Raw genomic sequence first — 20241 nt, forward strand, 5'->3', positions numbered from 1 at the left:
ATACGCCAGCGCATATAAATTAAACATATTATTTACACGTTAAATTATATCTGCTTTAAACAAATATCAATAAAGATAGAGACAGTGAGTACTACTACATACGATTTAACAAAATTGTTTTTTTTTAAGATTTGCTTAAAGCTTTGTTATCGACTTGTACCGTCTGTTACAAACCAAGGAAGCAAATTTTCGACTATATAGTTTTAATAGAGCTAGGGCTTTGAAATTCGAGTTTTCCTACCTAGCAATTAGCCCAACCTAGGCGTTATACCTTAAAATTAGTATTTTAAAAAAAGCATTTTTACTTAATTGAGTTTTTCAAAAATTTGATAAGTGTGTTTAATTTTAGGTACTCTTTAAATAAGATTTTGTATAGAGATAAATATTCAAGTAACAGTTTTTGAGATATTTTTTGTTATCGAATTTCGAAATCATTTATTATTTTAAATATATTATGCTTTTACATATATCCGTTTTCCTATCATTAATTAAAAGAACTATTTAACGTGTATATAAATTTTAAAATATTAGCGTGTGAATATACTAGACATTTTTATAAATATTATAAAAAAAAATTTTAATTTAAATTGAAAAAAATTTCGCTCCAAAATTTTTTGCCATCTATCGGTTACAATATATAATAAATTATTGTACATCCCAACTGCCCAAGTAGAGTAAATGTGTAAACTGTGTCAATCAAAATAGAAAATAACCCAAATATACAAAAATTTTCTTGTGAAAATGTACACATTTCATAATATTTGTCGTACATGTTCGTGTCAAGGTGATTTACGTTCCCTGTTCGAAGCTGATCCACTAATACTTGCAAATATGTTAACTGAAATCGTTGACATAAAGGTAACTTTTCTTATAGACATTTTACAATCAATTTTCCTAATGTTTGTGTAGAAACTATTTAGGGGGTAAAAGTGGTATAAATTTTCACAATATATTAACTTAGTTTAATTAACAAATAACGATTAAGAGATTTATACTACATACAAATTACACTTACAAACTGTCAGTGAAGCGTCAAATCGAAATTTGTCAATACAAGTTTTAAGAATACTAAAAATATGTGTAATTTCTTTTTTGCTTCCAAGTAGGTTAAAGATTGAAGAATTGACGTAGTTCCAGTAATTTAAATATCTGAATAAAATTGGAAAATTTGAGTGATTTTGAGACCATATAAAGCGTACTTTATAGCCCTAATATGAATCTGAACCATCTAAAAGTGATGGTGTAACATTTTATGTTCAATTATTATATATAGGATGTCTTCTTATGAACAGAATGTATAAATTTCTTACGAAATTATCAAAAGAAAAGTCTTTTGGCGTTCGTTGATCTGACAAGTCATTAACAATCAATGCATCGTTACTTAATTATCGTTTTTAATTTTAAGAATTTCTAAAATTTTATAGATACTTTCCTGAAGAATAAATAATATACCCTAAATCCAAACTTTCAATTTTTATGACCATCGGGGACAAAAAACAGCCGATTATACCTCCTTTCAAATGAATTTAAAAAAAAGACGAATTGCAAGTAACCGATCATACATTTAAGAGTTCGACATCCATTTTTCGCGTCTTTTTAATGCCAGGCGAACTGTAAATATAAACTTTAAAAGCTTTTTGAACTACGATAAACGTTTTTAAACTCACACTCATTGATATTGTATTAGAAATTATTTACAAAACACACAGTATATGATTCTTTGGGTTCTTATTCTGAAACTTCTGAGAGGCCAGAAAATCGCACTGTAAAAAAACTGTACCATTTTGTTTTAAACTTTAAGATATCAATGCGTCGGAAATTAATATGCCGATAGATAACCGTTACTAATAGACTGGAGACAACGACACTAAATTTCATGTGTTACAAGTATGTCGATCATTAATAAGATGAATTCGTTCGTTGGGGCATAATTGCAGACGGGTTATAAGAAGTTGTGGTAGGCTTTGTTGTATTTGTTACAGGCTAGCTTTTTTAACTAATCATTTTCGAATAACCATTTACGAAAATCATCATGTCTTAACAATTCCGACAGTTTCAAAAAGCTTTTAAACCGTCGGGAAGCGACCTATTTGGGATAACAACACTTTTAACAAATGACTTGAAATTTTACGTCAGTGTCCCCGGTGATTAGGCTGTATGTTAGACTTCCAAAGAATGTTTGTGCAAAATTTGCCGAAGGTTGAGCAAATTTTTTGTAATTAAAATATTCATCTCACTGAGATGTTACGTTTGGTATCCTATCATAATAATGGCGTATAGATATTCTATATTTTTCTTTTAATAATACTGTTTCTCAATCTGATAAAATATTGAACTTGGATTATTATTTGTAAATATTTAGGTGGTGAAAGGGGACAAATATCCGCAAAACATTTGTTCATTCTGTGTGGATAAATTAAAAAACGCATACTTATTTAAAAAACAATGTCAAGCGATTCAAATAAAACTCGAATTGTACTTACAAAGTATCGCTGAAGCATCTTTCAATGTTGTCTACAAAGAAGAAGTCTTTAACAATACAGCAGAATCAACGCAAGATAAAGTTGAAACGGCTTCCGAAGTACCAGAAGCAGACGATTCAAAACCAGCCATAGAACCTGTGAGTATTCTCAAAGTTGAAGATGGAAATAATTCAAGTAATTGGAATGATGATTGGGCGGATGATATGGACCGTGATGATAATCCCCCGTCACCTATTCCCGACCCAGCTATTGAGCCGGATATTAATATCTTTACACCACCGGAGAAGAAAAAGAAAGAACCAAAACCAAAAAATTGGAACCGTAAAGAACGTCGACAAAAAGGTTTGGTACGAAAAAAGGTCGAATGTGGACAATGTCATAAAAAGGTCGTCGATTTAGAGGTATGTAACGTAGTAAAATTATTATTTTATTTCTAAAAAACAAAAACTTAACTGAATTATTTGTGAATATTTTGTTTTGATACCCTGAACACATTGAAGTTTTCCCTTAACGGGAAAATTTATACTTGCCATAAAATATAAGATTCTTGAAGAAGGATTTATTTCTATCAAAAATTGAAAATATTTGGTCTTCTTGTTCGATATCCCCATATTTTTCTGATAGTCTGCCTGCCTATGTTTTGTTTAGGTACACATGAAGATTCATCTGAACATTCCGTATAAATGTGAAATATGCGGAGCGGAAATGCTACGGAAAAATTATGCTCGTCATTTGAGGTCACATAAAGATGTTAGGCCTGTTCAATGCCAAAAATGCCTCCGCAATTTCCGAGATAATTACACTTTACGATTGCATATGCGCACACATTCTGGTGAAAGGCCTTTCCAGTGTACAGAATGTGACAAAACGTTTAAATTACGTTTTCAATTGACAAATCATCTGGAAAAACATCGACGTGGTGAAATTAAGATACCAATTAAAGTGGAGGCGTCGGAAAGAGAACAGCCTAAGGAAATCGCTGATATAGGTTGCGATAAATGTGATGAAAAATTCACGACTAAATTAGGTTTGTAAATTTTTTTAAATAGTTATCCATTTGTTTTTAAATGCTAATCAAGAAGAAAATACCTTTTTACAATTGTTTCAATTAATAATAAACTTGATAATTTTGCAAAGTGTTGTCATATCTATCGGAAGTTCAAGGCCATTTAATAAAAATCTAGCTTTGATACATTATCGTAGGTGATTATGTTTCTAGAATTTGACTGTTAACTGCTCTCTTACAAAACAATTATGGCTCTAACTAGTTAATATTTCCCAAATTCTGGCGACATTTGATCGAAACCCATTTTCCATGTACAATGGTCTGGGATCCTTTGTACCTGCATACAAATTCAATTATTTCTTTTTTTTGAATCGCTTATCATATCTGTTTATTCATTGGTTTTTAGGTTTACAACGGCATTTGAATTTGACCCATGGCATTGGCAAGAAAACATGTGTATGCGATTTGTGTGGCAAAATGTTAGCATCGAAAATATCGTTAAAACATCATCAAGAACATTGTTCGGTGAAAAAAGAAAATGAAGACAAGTCGGATGAACCCAAGGATTGGATTTGCGAGGAATGTAACAAGAAATGTAACTCAAGAGAAGCCTTAAATTTGCATAGAACAACTCATCGTAAAAAGACACATTTATGTATTCAATGTGGTAAACTATTTTCGTCGAAATTAACGCTCAAAGGTCATCAATTGATTCATTCCGGTGGAAAACCGTATAAATGTACAATTTGTGATCAAAGCTTTCGACATAAACAACATTTATCGAATCATCGACGTACACATACCGGTGAAAAACCATTTAAATGCACGGAATGTGATAAATCTTATACGGAAAAGAAAAGTTTAACGGTTCATATGCGAATTCATACAGGGGAAATGCCTTATTCTTGTTCGTATTGTAATAAAGGTTTCTACGATTTAAGTAATTTTAAACGACATGTTGCTTCGCATAAAGCAAACGAGGGAAAAGAACCGAGAAAATCTCATCAAAATATTCATAATTTTAATTTACAAAATTTACAAAATGCTTTTAATCCATCAAGTCATCCACTTGGATTTGGTCATCTTTGAATGTAATCCGTATTAGAAATAGGGAATCTAAATTTGGATATTTCATATTTAGTAGAGCAAGATGTTTTGATTACCATCAAAACTTTTTTAAACAATATTATCTTTACAAAGATAATATCGTTTGAAGCGATATATATTCTTTCCCAAGGCGAAAAGGGGAATCGTGTAGTCATTTTGAAATGACTAAATTCACATGATTACAAGCACAGGTTTGTAAACATTAAGTAAAAAAATTATAATTGTAAAATAGTTGATATGTTCGTTTTGATACTTAAATGTTTTGAATTTTTGTTTTATTTTTATGAAGTGGCCACTATTTATGCTCAATAGTTTCCCAAATTGGTAAAAAAATATCAGGAAGAATGAGGAAGTTTGTGATTTAGGTAGAATTGCTTTCTTAAAGGCCTAAAACTGATTACGCTTGAATATGAGAGATTGTATCACAGACTACAACTAGGTAATTTAATCCATTTGGATGAAACTGTTAAAAATTGATTGAGTTTGTATGAATGCCACTATTAATTATTTAATATTAAAATTGAATATGAAAATTTAATTTGAAATTCTGTCGGTAAAAAAAAAAAATTATAACTTTTAATTAAACGTAGGTCGTTTTTATGTGAGAGTAATTATAAAATGTAAATATAAATTGTGCACCTGCAAAGAAAAATATATCTTCAATCTTTTTAATTTTGGTATTGGTTTAAGCTATAACCTTTTTTTTTTTTACGTTTTTCCCCCTATATCGAAAATTTTTTATTCAAATTAGCATTTATTTAGATATATTTTTCATCTAAGGGCTACCAATTCTTAAGATTGCGATACTTTAAGCTTGAAAATTTTGCAAAATACAATTGAATCTTTGATTTTGAATCACTTTTATTTAATTTTGACGGATATTTGTATTTTGAAATTGACAAATAGTTAAACTATTTCTGTTCTTGTATATGTAACGATTTAATTTAATTTTTAACCAAAGGCAACAAACTTACAGACTACGGGCTTGTTAACAAAAGCATTAGACTTCAAATAATTCCAAAGTAAAAAACCAATACAACCAATAAGGCGTTTTAAGTTTATGATTTAGGACACTAATTCTATTGAAACCAACCACGCCAATTCTATTACTGTGAGTCATAGTTTTTACGTAAAATTCAAATCTTGCGTCGATTTTGGGACATCCTTCATTATTAATAAAAAACTAAACATTCGTATTAAATAATTTATTTTGATTACGATTCAATTTATCATTATGACATCAAATTTTTATTAGACAATTCATTTGCGTATCTGGTTTTTTTAAATCAATTCATGAAGACTTATTTTGACATATTCTTACGCTTAAGAATTTACTTTAGGTCTTTAGGGTTGATAGTCCTTAGACTATTATAATTATTTTGAAATAATAATAGTTAAATTATTAATTTTTTTAAATTTTGTATTTTAAAGTACAGTCAAACTTATTTGAGAAAGAAACTTCAATTATTAAGACTCCCTTTAGGCTCTACTATTGCTCATTTTAAGTACAAAAAAGTAAACTTGAAAGATTATTCCAATTTACTCGTAAAACTTGAAATTTTGTCATGACAATCGGAAATCCAAGGCCATTTGTAAAGAAAAAAGTATTGTGTTTGTCATGACACACGAAATTTTTCACGGTCCTTTTATGAAAATTGTTATGATCTGTATGTACTAATGAAGTTTCAACAAGTCACGCGACACACGAGTTTTTGTTTACGAGAATGAAGAACCATTTTGAAAGACCACGGACATCAACCGGTCCCGTAAGACATGACGATCTCATTGAAAGAGCTAACATGTTAAGTACAATGTTTATAACACAATACACAATATGATTACAATCGTTTTTTAAATATTTATACTCTAGGTGTCAAGCCTTTTTTCGTAGCCGATGGAAGGTAAAGGCCTGAAATAAAATTTATCATATGTATATTCATGTGTTGAAATCAATTTTCAAAGATTGTTTTAATATGTGGTAATCTTTAGGTAAATATCCAGAATTTAAATAGGTTTGACTGTATTTGGAACATAAATAATATTTTTATGTAATTTTTTTTAATGACAAACTATGTATATTATAAGAAAATGTTTGTAAATAAAGCAATGTCGTTAATTCAGGGATATTTTCTAGGAATATATTTTGTGTTTAATTTATTTTAATAAACTTCATCAATGAATAATGATTTTACACTTCTAAAACTCGTGTCCAACGTTGAGATGAGGCAATACAGAAATCCCGGTCTTTCGAAATTAATATGAAGGATTTTCATAATATACATTTTTATCAACTCATCATGAGTACAAATTTGTAAGAATGGTACGGAACTCTAAATTCGCATTTGACCGGTTTTTTATAATTTTAAAAAGGTACGGAACCCTAAATTTGCACTTGACCGGTTTTTTAGCGGTCAGTTGTTATAGCGACATTATTAATACATTTTAGTGATTTATAAGATAGCCCAATGACATACAGACAGGCAGCGGAGTCTGAGTAATAAAGTCCCGCCGGTTTCTGTTTGGGTACGGAACCCTATCGAAAAACCAACTTATTGCTGTGGAGTTTCGGACATTGACTTACGAACATTAAAATTTAAAAAGTCTTATAAATCTCATCTCCTTTAAACATTAAACGAATTTACGTTGGTCTTTATTATTTACCAATCAGGAGCCAACATTTTCAACTTGGTTTGAAGTAACCCAATTTCAACGTGTTTATCATTGCATTACATTTCAATGAAGCTGAGCCCTAAATTTGGCATATGTGTGCATAAAATCTTCAATTGATTATTAATTTCACTTTTAAGTTTTCAAGTAATTTTGTAGAATGGGCAAAAAAAATGGGCTCGTTCTTCAAAATTTTCACTGTTTCCAGAGTCTTTTTCCGAAACTATAAGCTGTACAAAATTTGAAAATTGGTATGTAACTTCAAGTAGTTGGCCTATAGTGCCTAATTTCGTATCCAACCATATATATTTAGGTGCAGACCTAATGTATTTATGTGCGAAGATCCTTATAATTTTTTTATTTAATAATGATGGTCCAATACTCCAATTATTTATTATTTACTATAAGTCTATTGATTACAAACTGGGTAATTTCCATAGATATATACAAAAAAAATAGAGTAGAGACGAAAAAAACATTTGACAAATTAAAATAGGGGAAAAAACAATTGACAAACGTCATTTAAAAACTGAAAAGTAACTATAATAATATTTTGGCGCGCTTCTCCATTATTTTTGTGTAACCAAAAAAAATTATTTTTTAATAGAAAAACATGTTTGTTTTATGATTATATATTAATTTTAACATGTATGTGAAAGATATTCGAAAAGAATTCTACGATATTATAACGGGTGAAGTACGTACAAAAACAAAACTATTTAAATAAAATCGAATATAAAAAAATTAATTATATGTATTTTTTTCCTGGGATTATAGCGATGTGTGATATTCGTCAATTTCGATTTAGATGCAATATGCGCCTGTAAAATACTTCAAACTTTATTCAAATGTGATAATATTGTATACACAATAATTCCAATCAAAGGAGTAACAGATTTTAAAAAAGCCTATGCTGAAAATTGTTCTGAAGTTGAATATTTTATTTTGTTAAATTGTGGTGGAACAGTGGATATTTTAGAAGTTCTAGAGCCGGATGAACGTATTACTTTTTTTATAATTGATTCTCATCGACCAATTGATGTTTGTAATATTTATAGTAATAAACAAATTTGTGTGATTAGTGAATCGTTGGAAGATGTTCCTGATTTCGATGATATTTTTCGAGATGATGTAAGTATTTGTATTTGTTTTTAATACATTCTAGGAATAAATTAGTATACCTCGAACCCATAATATGACGAATTTTTGGAAAACCATAAGTCTAATCAAGATTTTAAGTGAATTTTCGTAATTTTTGGATCAAAATGGTCTAGAATGATGATTTTTATCGAAATCGTAGACAAAATAACTTTTTCGATTTTCTCGATTTTTTTGAAGGGGTACCCCTTAGAAAAATTGCAACAAATCGAGAAAAATATTTTATTTTCGAATTCGATAAAAATCATTTCTTTAGCTAATTTTGGTGTAGGGAAAACAAAAATCTATTTCAAACTGATGGAAAATTTGTAGTTTTCGAGTTAGAGCATACACAATCTTTTCTAGAACCATGAAATCCAACTCGAACCCATAATATGTCGGATTTTTGGAAAACCATAATTCTTATGAAGTTTTTAAGTGAATTTTCGTAATTTTTGGGTCAAAATGGTCTAGAAAGATGATTTTTATCAAAATCGAAGGCAAAATAACTTTTTCGATTTCCTCGATTTTTTTGAAAGGGTACCCCTTAGAAAAATTGCAACAAATCGAAAAAAATATTTTATTTTCGAATTCGATAAAAATAATTTTTTAAGGTAATTTTGATGTGAGGAAAACAAAAATCTATTTTAAAGTATTGGAAAATTTGTAGTTTTTGAGTTAGAGCATTCACAACCTCTTCTAGAACCATGAAATCAAACTCGAATCCATAATATGACGAATTTTTGGAAAACCATAAGTCTAATCAAGTTTTTAAGTGAATTTTCGTAATTTTTGGATCAAAATGGTCTAGAAAGATGATTTTTATCGAAATCGTAGACAAAATAACTTTTTCGATTTCCTCGATTTTTTTGAAGGGGTACCCCTTAGAAGAATTGCAAAAAATCGAGAAATATATTTTATTTCCGAATTCGATAAAAATCATTTCTTAGGGTAATTTTGGTATGAGAAAAACAAAAATCTATTTCAAACCGATTGAAAATTTGTAGTTTTTGAGTTAGAGCATACACAACCTCTTCTAGAACCATGAAATCCTACTCGAACCCATAATATGGTGGATTTTTAGAAAACCGCAAGACTAATCAAATTTTTAAGTAAATTTTCGTAATTTGTGGGTCAAAATGCTCTAGAAAGATGATTTTTATTGAAATCGAAGACAAAATCGCCACCTTGCCTTTAAAAGTCACGTTTAATTCTTGAACAGATAAAATGGGTTAGTTATTTAAGTTATGGGTCCATGAGACCCATCTTTTAAACTACAAGAGATAGAATAAAAGCATACAAAAAATCTTCGTTTTGAAAAAAGAAACAACTTTGGTTTAAAACAGTTAGTTGTTATCGTCATTTGTTTTTATTTCATTTTTAGTCCGATGAGGAAGATGAAGAACACTCAGATCCTGATGAACATAATTCCGATGCCGATGCCGATGAAGATGATACTGAAGATCCAAACTCAAAACGACAACGTTTGATAGAAGAAAAAATCACTAAACGGCGTACGAAACGATTATGGGAAGAAAACCGTGATAAATTAATGTTTGAATATTCGCAATTCAGTTACTACGGTAAATCGATCGCAATTATTTTATTCGAATTAGCGTGGCGAATGTCAAAAGATAATAGTGATTTATTATGGTGGGCCATAGTTGGTATTACCGAACAATTGATATTTAATAAAATTGAAAATCAAGATTATGTGCTGGCATGTCAAACGTTACAGGAACATGTGTCACGTTTAACGCGCGCACGTAACGAACAAAATGTTTATAATCATTTAAAAATTACGTATGAAAAAGATTTACGTTTAGCGTTGTATCGTCATTGGACTGTTGAGTCTAGTTTAAAATATTCAGTGTATACATCCTGTCAGCTACGTTTATGGACGTTGCGAGGTGAAGCGAGATTGTTTGAATTATTGGCTGATATGGGGTAAGTGAGTCAGCATGAACTTATATTTATTTATACAGGGTGTCTTTCTTTTTTAAGCTGGCATATGCTTGAAACTCGAAAAATAATTATTATCGATAAAAAAGCTTACAACAAAAAATGTTGGGAGTGTAGGCGCACATCTTACGCAGACATTAAACTTGACGTAGGTTTTCAAGCTCAATAAAAGCTTGACATCACAGCAGAGCGTACCTGCGTTTTAGGTCACGTGATATACGGTTTAAAAATTACGATTTTTAATTTTAATATTTTAAAAGAAAAATGTGCTTTTATGACTCGAAATCAGAATATTTAAGTATATTTTTACATAAATTTTAACTTCTTTCAAATTTCATGATTTATTTTTGACTAACGATAATACCCTATTGAGTCATAAATTCTTGCACATATCGCTATGTCTCAAATATGTGAAGGTATTTATGACTCACCTGTTTAAAAGCTTGGGATGTTTTGAATGCCAATATAAATTATTTACAAAAAAAATATTTGATTTATTTTAGATTACCATTAGCTCAAACAAAACAGAATTTTAATGCAATGGATTTAGTTTTACGTAAAGAATTTAATGAATCAATTGAAAAATATGCACAAAAATATGCGATTGATAATATTACATATGGTTCTTTTGTTTTACAATATGGTTATCGAATGAAATATTGTGCTAGTGATTTTGTTTACTCAATTTTAGGTGTTTTAGAAACGACTGTAAGTATCAATAAACTTGGCGTTTGGTCGTAGGAACTTAAACTGTATTTAATATAAGGTTGTCAGATCATTTCGTTTAAAACAGTGGTAGGCACCACCTAAAACAACGGTAAATTTGCATTTGTATCCATTTGAAATGTTTGTTTTTTTCCCTCCGGGCAGAAAGTGTCAACTCCGTCGAGCAGAAAAATAGTATACATACCACGGGAGCAAGTGATGCATAACTCATTCTTTACATTTATTGCTTCCTAGATGTTTAATATACTATTGGCTACAGGACGTTTTTAAAGTTTAAATTGCCTAGCGAAGCGGGTTGTAAATTTAAAACTTTAAATACAGGTGTCTCTACAAAAGCTCTATCTAGGTGTTCCAGGTGCTGGCTTTATTATGCATCTGTACTCATCGAATAGAGGATAAAATATTCATTCTACCATTAATTGAATTCTCATTAAAATTTGGTCAAACTTTTGTAGAACGTTTCAAGTTTCTTAAGTTTTCCAGCTTGAGATCGGTTTAATTTATACGGCCAATACTTACTTTAAAATGCTTTTTAAATTATTTGTACTATTTACGATCGAATATCTTGTATTAATAATTTGATATATTTTTTTGTTTTTTTAGGGTAAAGAACGGAATGCCGATGACTGTTTTTTAGATGCAATGGATTTTGTTTCAAGTTTTAAAAAAGATTCACTTGATTGTGGAATTGAAAAAGCGAAAAAAATTCTTAGTACAATTTTTAAACTTGTTCAATATACGTTAGATATGAGATTAGTTTATGTAGCTGGACCATTTATTTATTTAGAATTTCAAGAGGTAAATCTAAATATATATGTATAAGCGAAATACCACTCACTGACTGATTGACTAACTCATCACGAGATTTCTAAAACTATAACCCCGATTTACTAGAAATTTAGCATAGTTACTCATTTCGCGATGTAGACGCTAATTAACACCTGATTTTTTGAAATTTAACCCCAAAGGTGGGTAAAAAGAAGATGAATGTTTCCTTACAAGATTAAGACTTTTTAATCCAACTTTTTGGCATCTTGCAATCTTTATTTTCATCGTTTTCTAATGTATTTATATTTGTATTAGGCTTCGTGAAATTTCTATACATGCTGGCTCCAAAGTATATCTCATTTCGGTTCCATTGGATTACAAAACTACGATATCTTTGTCTTGTCAGCTTCTTTAATCTAATCGAAATATTTTAATTTTTTTTATAGGGCAATTCAGATGTTAGTATATTTTCACAGCCGCATTGTTTATCACTGCTGGCACATTTCACACTTAATGCTTATGTAGCAATATCTAGAAGTAAGAAAACTCTCACATTACCATTAATATGTACGGGTCCTATGGATCCAGAAACCCATTATTGTGTTATGGTTGGTATACCACCAATTTCAGAGGATTCACCAAAAAAGTAAGTAAATAAAATAAAGTCTGGTAGTTTTGATTTTTTGCTGAGTTGTATATGATGTTGGCCCAATGATGGATCTAAGTTTTCGACCTCGACCTGCAAACGTAACATTATCAAAAATTCAGAAATTTTTTTACCTTAATTCACTCTTTAGCGATTTTACCCTTGAAGGATTGATTTGTCGAATATGGCATCGCTTTATCTTTTTCAAAGTAGATTAAATTTCCTACAATTTGATAGGAATAAATTTTAACCATTGTTTTATTTACAGCTTTTTTGGTAAAGCTTTTGAAAAAGCTGCAGCTAATTCTCAAACAAAAATCGATCTCGACTATTTTGATACATCAGGTAAGTTCTTTTTTTTTTTTTTTTTTTTAACTCAAAAATAAAATGAAATTAGATTTTAAAAAGGATTTATTTTGTTCACAGTTGTACGTATTTTAGCTGAAGATCGTTCCAAGTTTGTTGATGCTCTTATAGCTTTATTATCGTAATAAGTTTATTTTTAGGTAACAAAAATTTTTAGCTTTAAAATCAAGTTTTTTTTATTTATTTTTATACAATTGTAAATTTTATATAAATATTAAAGTAAGAAAAAAGTTTCCATTAACAAAAATTTAATAACGAGAATTTTATTTCGATATGCACTTAAAAAACCTTAATTTATATGAGCTAACGCAATCATTCTAGTTAAAAATATCGATAGAATTTCGGAAATATAGCATGAATAAACAGATTCTGATTTTGGAAGATCGTTTCGGAAGGGGGTTAAGAAAGTAAGAAAATTTAAAAAAAAATGAGATAAAAGGTACTACGAGCACCAAAGCAATTTTAGATTTAGGGTTGAAAATATGTTGTGTTTAACTCTTAAATGTTTAACCCTTTACATTACTATGTTTTAAAAAATTTTAATGGCCGAATTATTGCGTTACCTCTTTGATATCTATTGCACTATTCCCTTAAAGGGCGCCTTAGAAAATAACATTTTTTTTACTCTCTTCTAATGCTTTCCAATAATCTTTTCAAGAAAATTAATTTCTAAATGAGATAACTCTTTTAAATGAGCAATTTAATTATAATTATTGTATCGGGTGGCACTTTAAATGATCCAGTTAAAAATGTTTTTAATGAAAAACTTTTGAAAAAAAAAGCCCAAGTAAAAGTTGTTCTATTCGAAAGGGGGACATCTCGTAGGGATCTTATATTTGATACAGATTTGCAAGGTATTTTTAAAATCAATTCTACCAATAAGAGATAGAGGAAATGTTTCCGACAAAAATTTCCTGATTGAGAAAGAGATGTCCCACTTCGAATATCAGATCTTCTATGAGATATCCCACTTCGAATAGAACAGTTCTTTTGCTTGGGTCATTTTTTTTAAAAGTCCTTCTTTATAACAAATTTTCAGCTGGATTGCTTAAAATAGGACACCCGGTATTTAAAAATATTATCACTAGTAAAAACTATCACTACGTTTGTAAAATTGACAACAGGTGAATTAGATATGATTATAAAATATTCAGAAAAATTCATTAGAAAACGTCAAAATGATTGTTTTGTTTGTTTTGGCCATCGAATAAATTTATTTTTTATTGTCTATTTTTTAAAATAGTGTGCGCTTTATTGCTTTCACTTATTGTATTGTTGTTTCTAACGGAATCTACTACACTTGATATCATCTCCAGTGGCAGATTTAGGCTAAAGCCCGTAAGATCTGAGGCCGTTTAAAAAAAAATTGGGAGAAAAGACAAAACAATTTAGCGCCTGAACAATTTTAAAAGTTTTTTTTTTTTACATTATTAGATATGAAGAAAAGTACACCAGATGGGGAAGAAAAAGAGGTCTCGAACTCACGTCCTTTGCCATTCTGGACCCAGGATGTTATTCTTGAAACTTTTGACTTGCGATATAGCGAGAAAATCTTATCGAAAGATTTAAGAATAGTAAAATCTTAGGGCTCCAATCAACTTAGGTACCATGGCTTAAGCTTTGGTACAAAAGCTTTCAGGCTTAAGCATAATTGGTGTAGACACTGCCCTATACTATTGCCTATATTTATAATAAAAAGGCTTCTATCGCCTTTTATAAAAATACGGCAGAATAACAGTTTATATCCGGCTCTATGCAGTCAATTACAGTTACAGATTTGATAAGTTTCCGAGAAATAAAGTAGTTTTGAACTTAACGGTAAGTATATTCCCGCTTATTTTGACATTTTATAACTTTGGCAAGGTTTTTGCTAACCATTTTGATGAGATTGATAGATCGGATATAGTTTGTTTAGAAAAATAAATATCTTATTTGAGATATTTTTCAGAATCCCAGCCTTTTTTAATAAGTTTTGACAAAAAATGACGATAAAATTTTCTTTAACCGAAATTCATGAAATCGGATTAATTACAAAACGTTGACTAAAATTTTTAGAAGTTTTTTTATTGATTTTCAGAATCTATAGTTGATGAAAATTTATTACTAGAATTATGAATACGAATATCACGCATATCTAATGAATTATTTAAAAATTTTTGAACAAATTGTTCTACAGATTGTGATGTAATTTCAATACCATATTCTAAATAAGAGAATTTCTTTTCTGGTATATTAACAGCCGCTAATAATGGTATGACATCATCTAAGCCAACAAATTCACGTAATATATCACTTGTATCTGAATCAGTTCCAATTAGAAATAATACATTACGATGATGATCGTCCGTTTCATGATGCTGAGTCTCATTTTCTTTACAATAAACTTGTGCAATTGGTTCTAATACATTGTGCGCAAATTCCAATTCATTGTCATCACCGTCTGTAATGAAATTTAAAAAAATGTTTTTATACATTATTTCTATTACATCAAAACTACATGTTTATAGATAGGGTTCTGAAGGAAGATGAATGCAAAAATTATGTAACGGGTAAAATTTCAGAGGTGCTTAACAGCACCGCGTCTTCAATTGTAATGTCGGTTTTCCCCTAAACGGACAAACAAAAGCAAAACTCAAACTGCAAAAAAAACAAAACTGAAACTTTTCACGAGTTTCAGTTTTGTTTTTGTTTGTCTGTTTAGTGGAAAACCGGCATAAGACTTGTCGTATTGTCGAAGTGAGGGAAGGGGTGGTTCCTCATGTTTGTATACTCAAATCTTTTTTCTTGTAATAAAGATTAAATCAGATATCACAGGATAAGATACCTCGTTTCACTAAGTTTACTCGAAGATATTTTGTTTTAATAACTTACCAATAAACAAAATTATTGCTGGAAAATCATGCATTTTTGTTGCATAACGCTCTGTTAATATATTCAAAGGTCTTGGTTTCCATGGAAAATTCTGTTAAGAAAATCAAAAATAATTATTATTTTAATTCTGGTATAAACGCTGGTAACGCCATGGAAAAGTTGAATTTCTTTTCTAATTGAAATTACAGTCTAAGAGCTGAATGACATTTTGGAGCAGGTATTTGAGGCACTTTGAAAAATTGTCTAATACTTCTTCTACGACAGCTGAATGCGAAGGGAAATCCTGACTGAATGATTGCGGAATTCGACCAACCCATTTCTAAAATAACTTTTTTTTTCGAAAGAAAATGTTCTTGAGGCATTTTGAAATTTTTTTTGAGGTTCTTTCACCATCTCAGTTATTTTGCAACTTAAAGTCGGTAGTGTTTTTCAAGCTACCTTCCGTTCATCACAAAACGAGGATGTCTTTATGGTTCTCTTTGCGATAGAGTTCCAATTCCTCGAAATCTGGTACTCAGACGCCAGATGGAACGTAATTTTAGTTAATGATGTGATAAAGATATTTCTTTTTTAGACTTACCAGTCCATCTGGATCATCTAAAACTTCTGATCTGCCATCATCCGTAATGATTTTACCATTTTCATCTAAAACGACTAACGTTGGAATACCTTGAATACCAAATAACGATGTTAATTCTTTTCGTATGTCCTCTGATTCGTAAGGTACAGCCAACCAAGGCATTGTTTCGGTATATAAACTAAATGAATTCTCACTTCGATCATTACTTACAAAAATTATTTCGAATTGTTCACCACGTTTTCGAATTTGTTGATATGTATTCAATAATTGTGGTGTAAACGCTCTGCATGGTGGACACTAAACATAAAACAAGTAAATATAATAGAAATTTTTGGATTAAAAGTTTCATAAATTCAACAGTACGTTACCCAATTTGCAGAAAAATAAAATGCCCATATTAAATGACCACCAAATTTTAAATATAGCGTATCTTTTTCATCACAATGTGAAATATCCCAGAAACCACCTTTCATTAATTTTACATCTTTCAGAATTTGTTGTACAGGTCTTGGTCGCCATGGAAAATTATTACCTTCGGGATCTTCTAATAAACGATCTCGACCCATTGTTGTGATTAACGTTAAATCGGAGTTTAATAATATTAATGTTGGCATTCCAGTTAATATATTATATTTTCGGCTTAATCTAGTCTAAAATCAAATTTTGAGTTATATTATATATATTATACAAATTATATAAAGCAAATTATCGGAAAATGGTAATATAAAGAACCTTAGTATTTAAGAATCAAATTTATTAGAAGAACAAATCGTGACTACTGAAGTGAAATTTTTATAATTAAAAAACCCCCGACAAATTTTTTGGGTACGGAACCCCAAACTTGCACTTGAAACATATCTAAGAACACTCCCCATTAAATTTCCTCTCAAAAGAAACAAAAAAATCAAAATCGGCTCATCCGTTTAGGTGCTACGATGCCACAGACAGACAAACAGACATAAATAGCGGTCGAATTTATAACACCCCTTTTTTTGTTTCAGGGGTTAAAAATAGAATAGTTGTGGGCCTTTAAGATTTCTAAAATTTGATTTTTTAAACACAACCGGACAAGTTGAAATTATAAGGTTTCTTTTTTGCCATTTGACAAAGTAACCCTAATAAGAACAATAAAATAATAATTTTATTTCGAGTATCGTAGTATTTATTTCAATAACTATGTCTCGAAGTTCATCCTTGCATCTTTTTAGTATTTTTACGTAAAAAGTGCACAAATTACTTTCATTCAATGAAGTAATTTGTTCAACAAAAAAATTTAATTTTAATTTACAAAGAAATTTAGCAATCTAACTTTCCATATAAACATCTGTGATCTAGACAAACAATAAAAACATATGCTATGCATATTACACAATTGTATAAACGTTTGTATAAACATATTGATATTTCTTTAAAAAAGTAATAAAAAATATTTAAAAAAGTGTATAGGTGGGGGGTATACTTAATAAAGAAGAAACGGATCTGTTTATATAAATATTTGTTTAAAAAAAATAAACAGTATAACATTTTTTTTTTGTTTTTGTTACCTTTCGTTCCAAATCTGAAAAAGGTATTGCAAACCATGGTAAATTAATAATAGATTCTTGACATATTTTTATAAATTCTTGACTATTTTGTTGAGTATTTCCAGTCGTAATCGCGGTCGTAACACCCGAACATAAAATCACTTGTATTATTTCAAATTTTTTCGTTTGTACATTAATCAACTCATAAAAATTCACTAAACTTTGTGTAAAATCATTTGGCATATTTAAAAATGTAAAATAAATACCAATTATTATACTTTCATCTTTTAATATATCAATTGTATTCACTTTTATTAGATTATCTGTACATTTTATTAATTGTTTACCAAATATTTGTTCATAGTTTAATGACGTCAGATTGGATGCCATTTTTTATTTTTATTTGAACATGTATGAATTTTATAAAAGAAAGACAATATAAAAAACGTCACTTTTTAAATAATAATACAAGTTATTGACGCCATATATATAAGCGACGTCGTTTAGCGTCCAACGACGGCGTCTATATAACTAATGACGAATACACGTCGTGTACAGATTCAAGGGGGTTGAGTTGCATGAGTTTACTGACTCATACATATATAGTACATAATATATTTTTACCTCCGTATTTTAAATTTTGCCATTTTGGAGGTTGATGTTGCCAAAAAGATGATTAACCCTTGGTATGCATAGTTATTTTGAATTGAATTTATATAGTTTTCCCGCATTTTATTAACTTCCCAGTATTCGTTTCGTGCAGAGCTGAATTTACTGCCGAGCGCCGAAATTATATATAATATTTTATTTGAAGGCATAGGCAATATTATTACATAGATGATGAGATCTTAGCATGAAATGTGTTGAATGTCAGTGCTTATCTGCCCTGGGTGTTTCTTTATAAATTTTTTTCCCACCAATGAATATTTTAGACTTTTAAAAAATTATAAAGTTTCACGTCAATCAAACAATGTTTCACTCTAATCAAAAATTTCGCTTTTATCTTATCTTATTTATTGCACATGGAGGTAATGTGGCGTTAATATCATAATTTTACACATTTTATATACCTCTTAAATGGTGTCTTTTATTTGTAAATTATAGTATTTTTATTGATCATACATATTTTAATACTATAATATGTTGGGTTTTTTTTGCTGTATGGAAGGTTCTTTGTTGTTAGTCCCATTTTTGCAAATCAATTCTTTTAAATAGATTCGTTAGGCAATTGTAATTACATATTTGACTAGACTCTACAAAGATGTTTGCAAAACAACAAAATAAATGCCATTGACTTTAGTCCGTAATTTCTATTCAAAACTAATCGTAACTTTAAAGCTTTCACATTTACATTTCTTGATATTCAGTTGAGGATGAGTTCATTATTCTTGTCTAGGTCACTGGCTGCGTTTTGACACCCCATATTTCGATATTATATTTTAAAGAAAATGAATAGGTTGTCGGTGTATAAGGCTCTGAATGTCTGGAAATTGGTCCATTTGTTTACTGAGTACTCTATCGACCAAAATGCAACCATTGAGTTTGGTAGACTATTTTTGAGTTAATTTTATTCACGATTTCGGGGTCACTTAGCTAGTCGAAAGAATCTCTATTTGGTGATTCATATAAACTAGCTCGACTCGTGCGGTAATTCCGCACTGCGATATCCGTGGTTAAAGACAGACTAGAGAAATGATATATAAATAATAATTTACTTTGTTTTTATTTATAGGCAATTTTATTACATATCTAATATACAAATTGCGTAATGGACAAAATTAAATATTAATATTATTTCTCTAGGCAGCACGATAAGCTTTAAAATGAAGGATAAATCATGGAATTTGATAAAGGAATAAGGAATATATCGCGTAATCAAGAGAAAACTAGAGCTAGAGAAATAATATATACGATTCTCTTGGAATAAAATCATCTGTCCTGTCGCGTAAGGGTTTTTTGGTACCATAAAGATGTTGAGGGAACGATTTATCAAATTACAAATCCAGGGTTTTATTACTTTGAGGGCCTATATCTCGTGAAATGTGAATTATAATAATTATAATTTAAGGGCAGCTTAACCACTTAGGAATTTTTTCAATTTGAAAAACCTGTTCAACGAAACCCAGACCCTTGCACAATTAAAATTTCTTAATTTCCATCTCTCAATTTGATTAATGGAACTTGGAGACAAGTCTGCCCATGGAGGTACCTGTTTCACGACAAATTTCAAAGTGTTATAACTTTAAATCGGAAATTCTAGTGGATACACTAAGTCGTTGAATGCCGATTCTAGGGAAAATTTATTCATAAACTTTCAGAAATTTTGTAACGACTGCACATTTTTATAAAATACGAACAACCCCATACAATCCTTGAACAGAGGAATTCTATGGTGTCCT

At 29.7% G+C, this 20241-nt stretch overlaps 3 protein-coding genes across 3 annotated transcripts; 2 read left to right on the forward strand and 1 right to left on the reverse strand.

The window, feature by feature from the left end:
• The first annotated feature begins 670 nt into the window (after positions 1 to 670).
• LOC123300198 (gastrula zinc finger protein XlCGF57.1-like) lies at positions 671 to 5226 on the forward strand. The gene is made up of 4 exons (XM_044882723.1): positions 671 to 858; positions 2363 to 2884; positions 3132 to 3510; positions 3896 to 5226. Exons 1-4 carry the CDS (start codon positions 742 to 744, stop codon positions 4576 to 4578), a joined length of 1701 nt encoding a protein of 566 aa, XP_044738658.1. The 5' UTR covers positions 671 to 741; the 3' UTR covers positions 4579 to 5226.
• A 2605-nt stretch (positions 5227 to 7831) lies between these two features.
• Positions 7832 to 13014, forward strand: LOC123300197 (cell division control protein 45 homolog). The gene is made up of 8 exons (XM_044882722.1): positions 7832 to 7960; positions 8041 to 8394; positions 9785 to 10347; positions 10866 to 11070; positions 11692 to 11886; positions 12303 to 12502; positions 12771 to 12847; positions 12929 to 13014. Exons 1-8 carry the CDS (start codon positions 7910 to 7912, stop codon positions 12991 to 12993), a joined length of 1710 nt encoding a protein of 569 aa, XP_044738657.1. The 5' UTR covers positions 7832 to 7909; the 3' UTR covers positions 12994 to 13014.
• Positions 13015 to 14931: 1917 nt separating this feature from the next.
• On the reverse strand, positions 14932 to 18062 carry LOC123300630 (nucleoredoxin-like). Its single transcript, XM_044883228.1, has 5 exons — positions 17864 to 18062; positions 16688 to 16969; positions 16320 to 16616; positions 15740 to 15830; positions 14932 to 15308 (listed from the first exon to the last, which is right to left on the reverse strand). Exons 2-5 carry the CDS (start codon positions 16931 to 16933, stop codon positions 14932 to 14934), a joined length of 1011 nt encoding a protein of 336 aa, XP_044739163.1. The 5' UTR covers positions 16934 to 16969; positions 17864 to 18062.
• Between the last annotated feature and the right edge of the window lie 2179 nt (positions 18063 to 20241).

The sequence above is a fragment of the Chrysoperla carnea genome, chromosome 5, assembly GCF_905475395.1.
Source record: "Chrysoperla carnea chromosome 5, inChrCarn1.1, whole genome shotgun sequence".
Lineage (NCBI taxonomy): Eukaryota > Metazoa > Arthropoda > Insecta > Neuroptera > Chrysopidae > Chrysoperla > Chrysoperla carnea.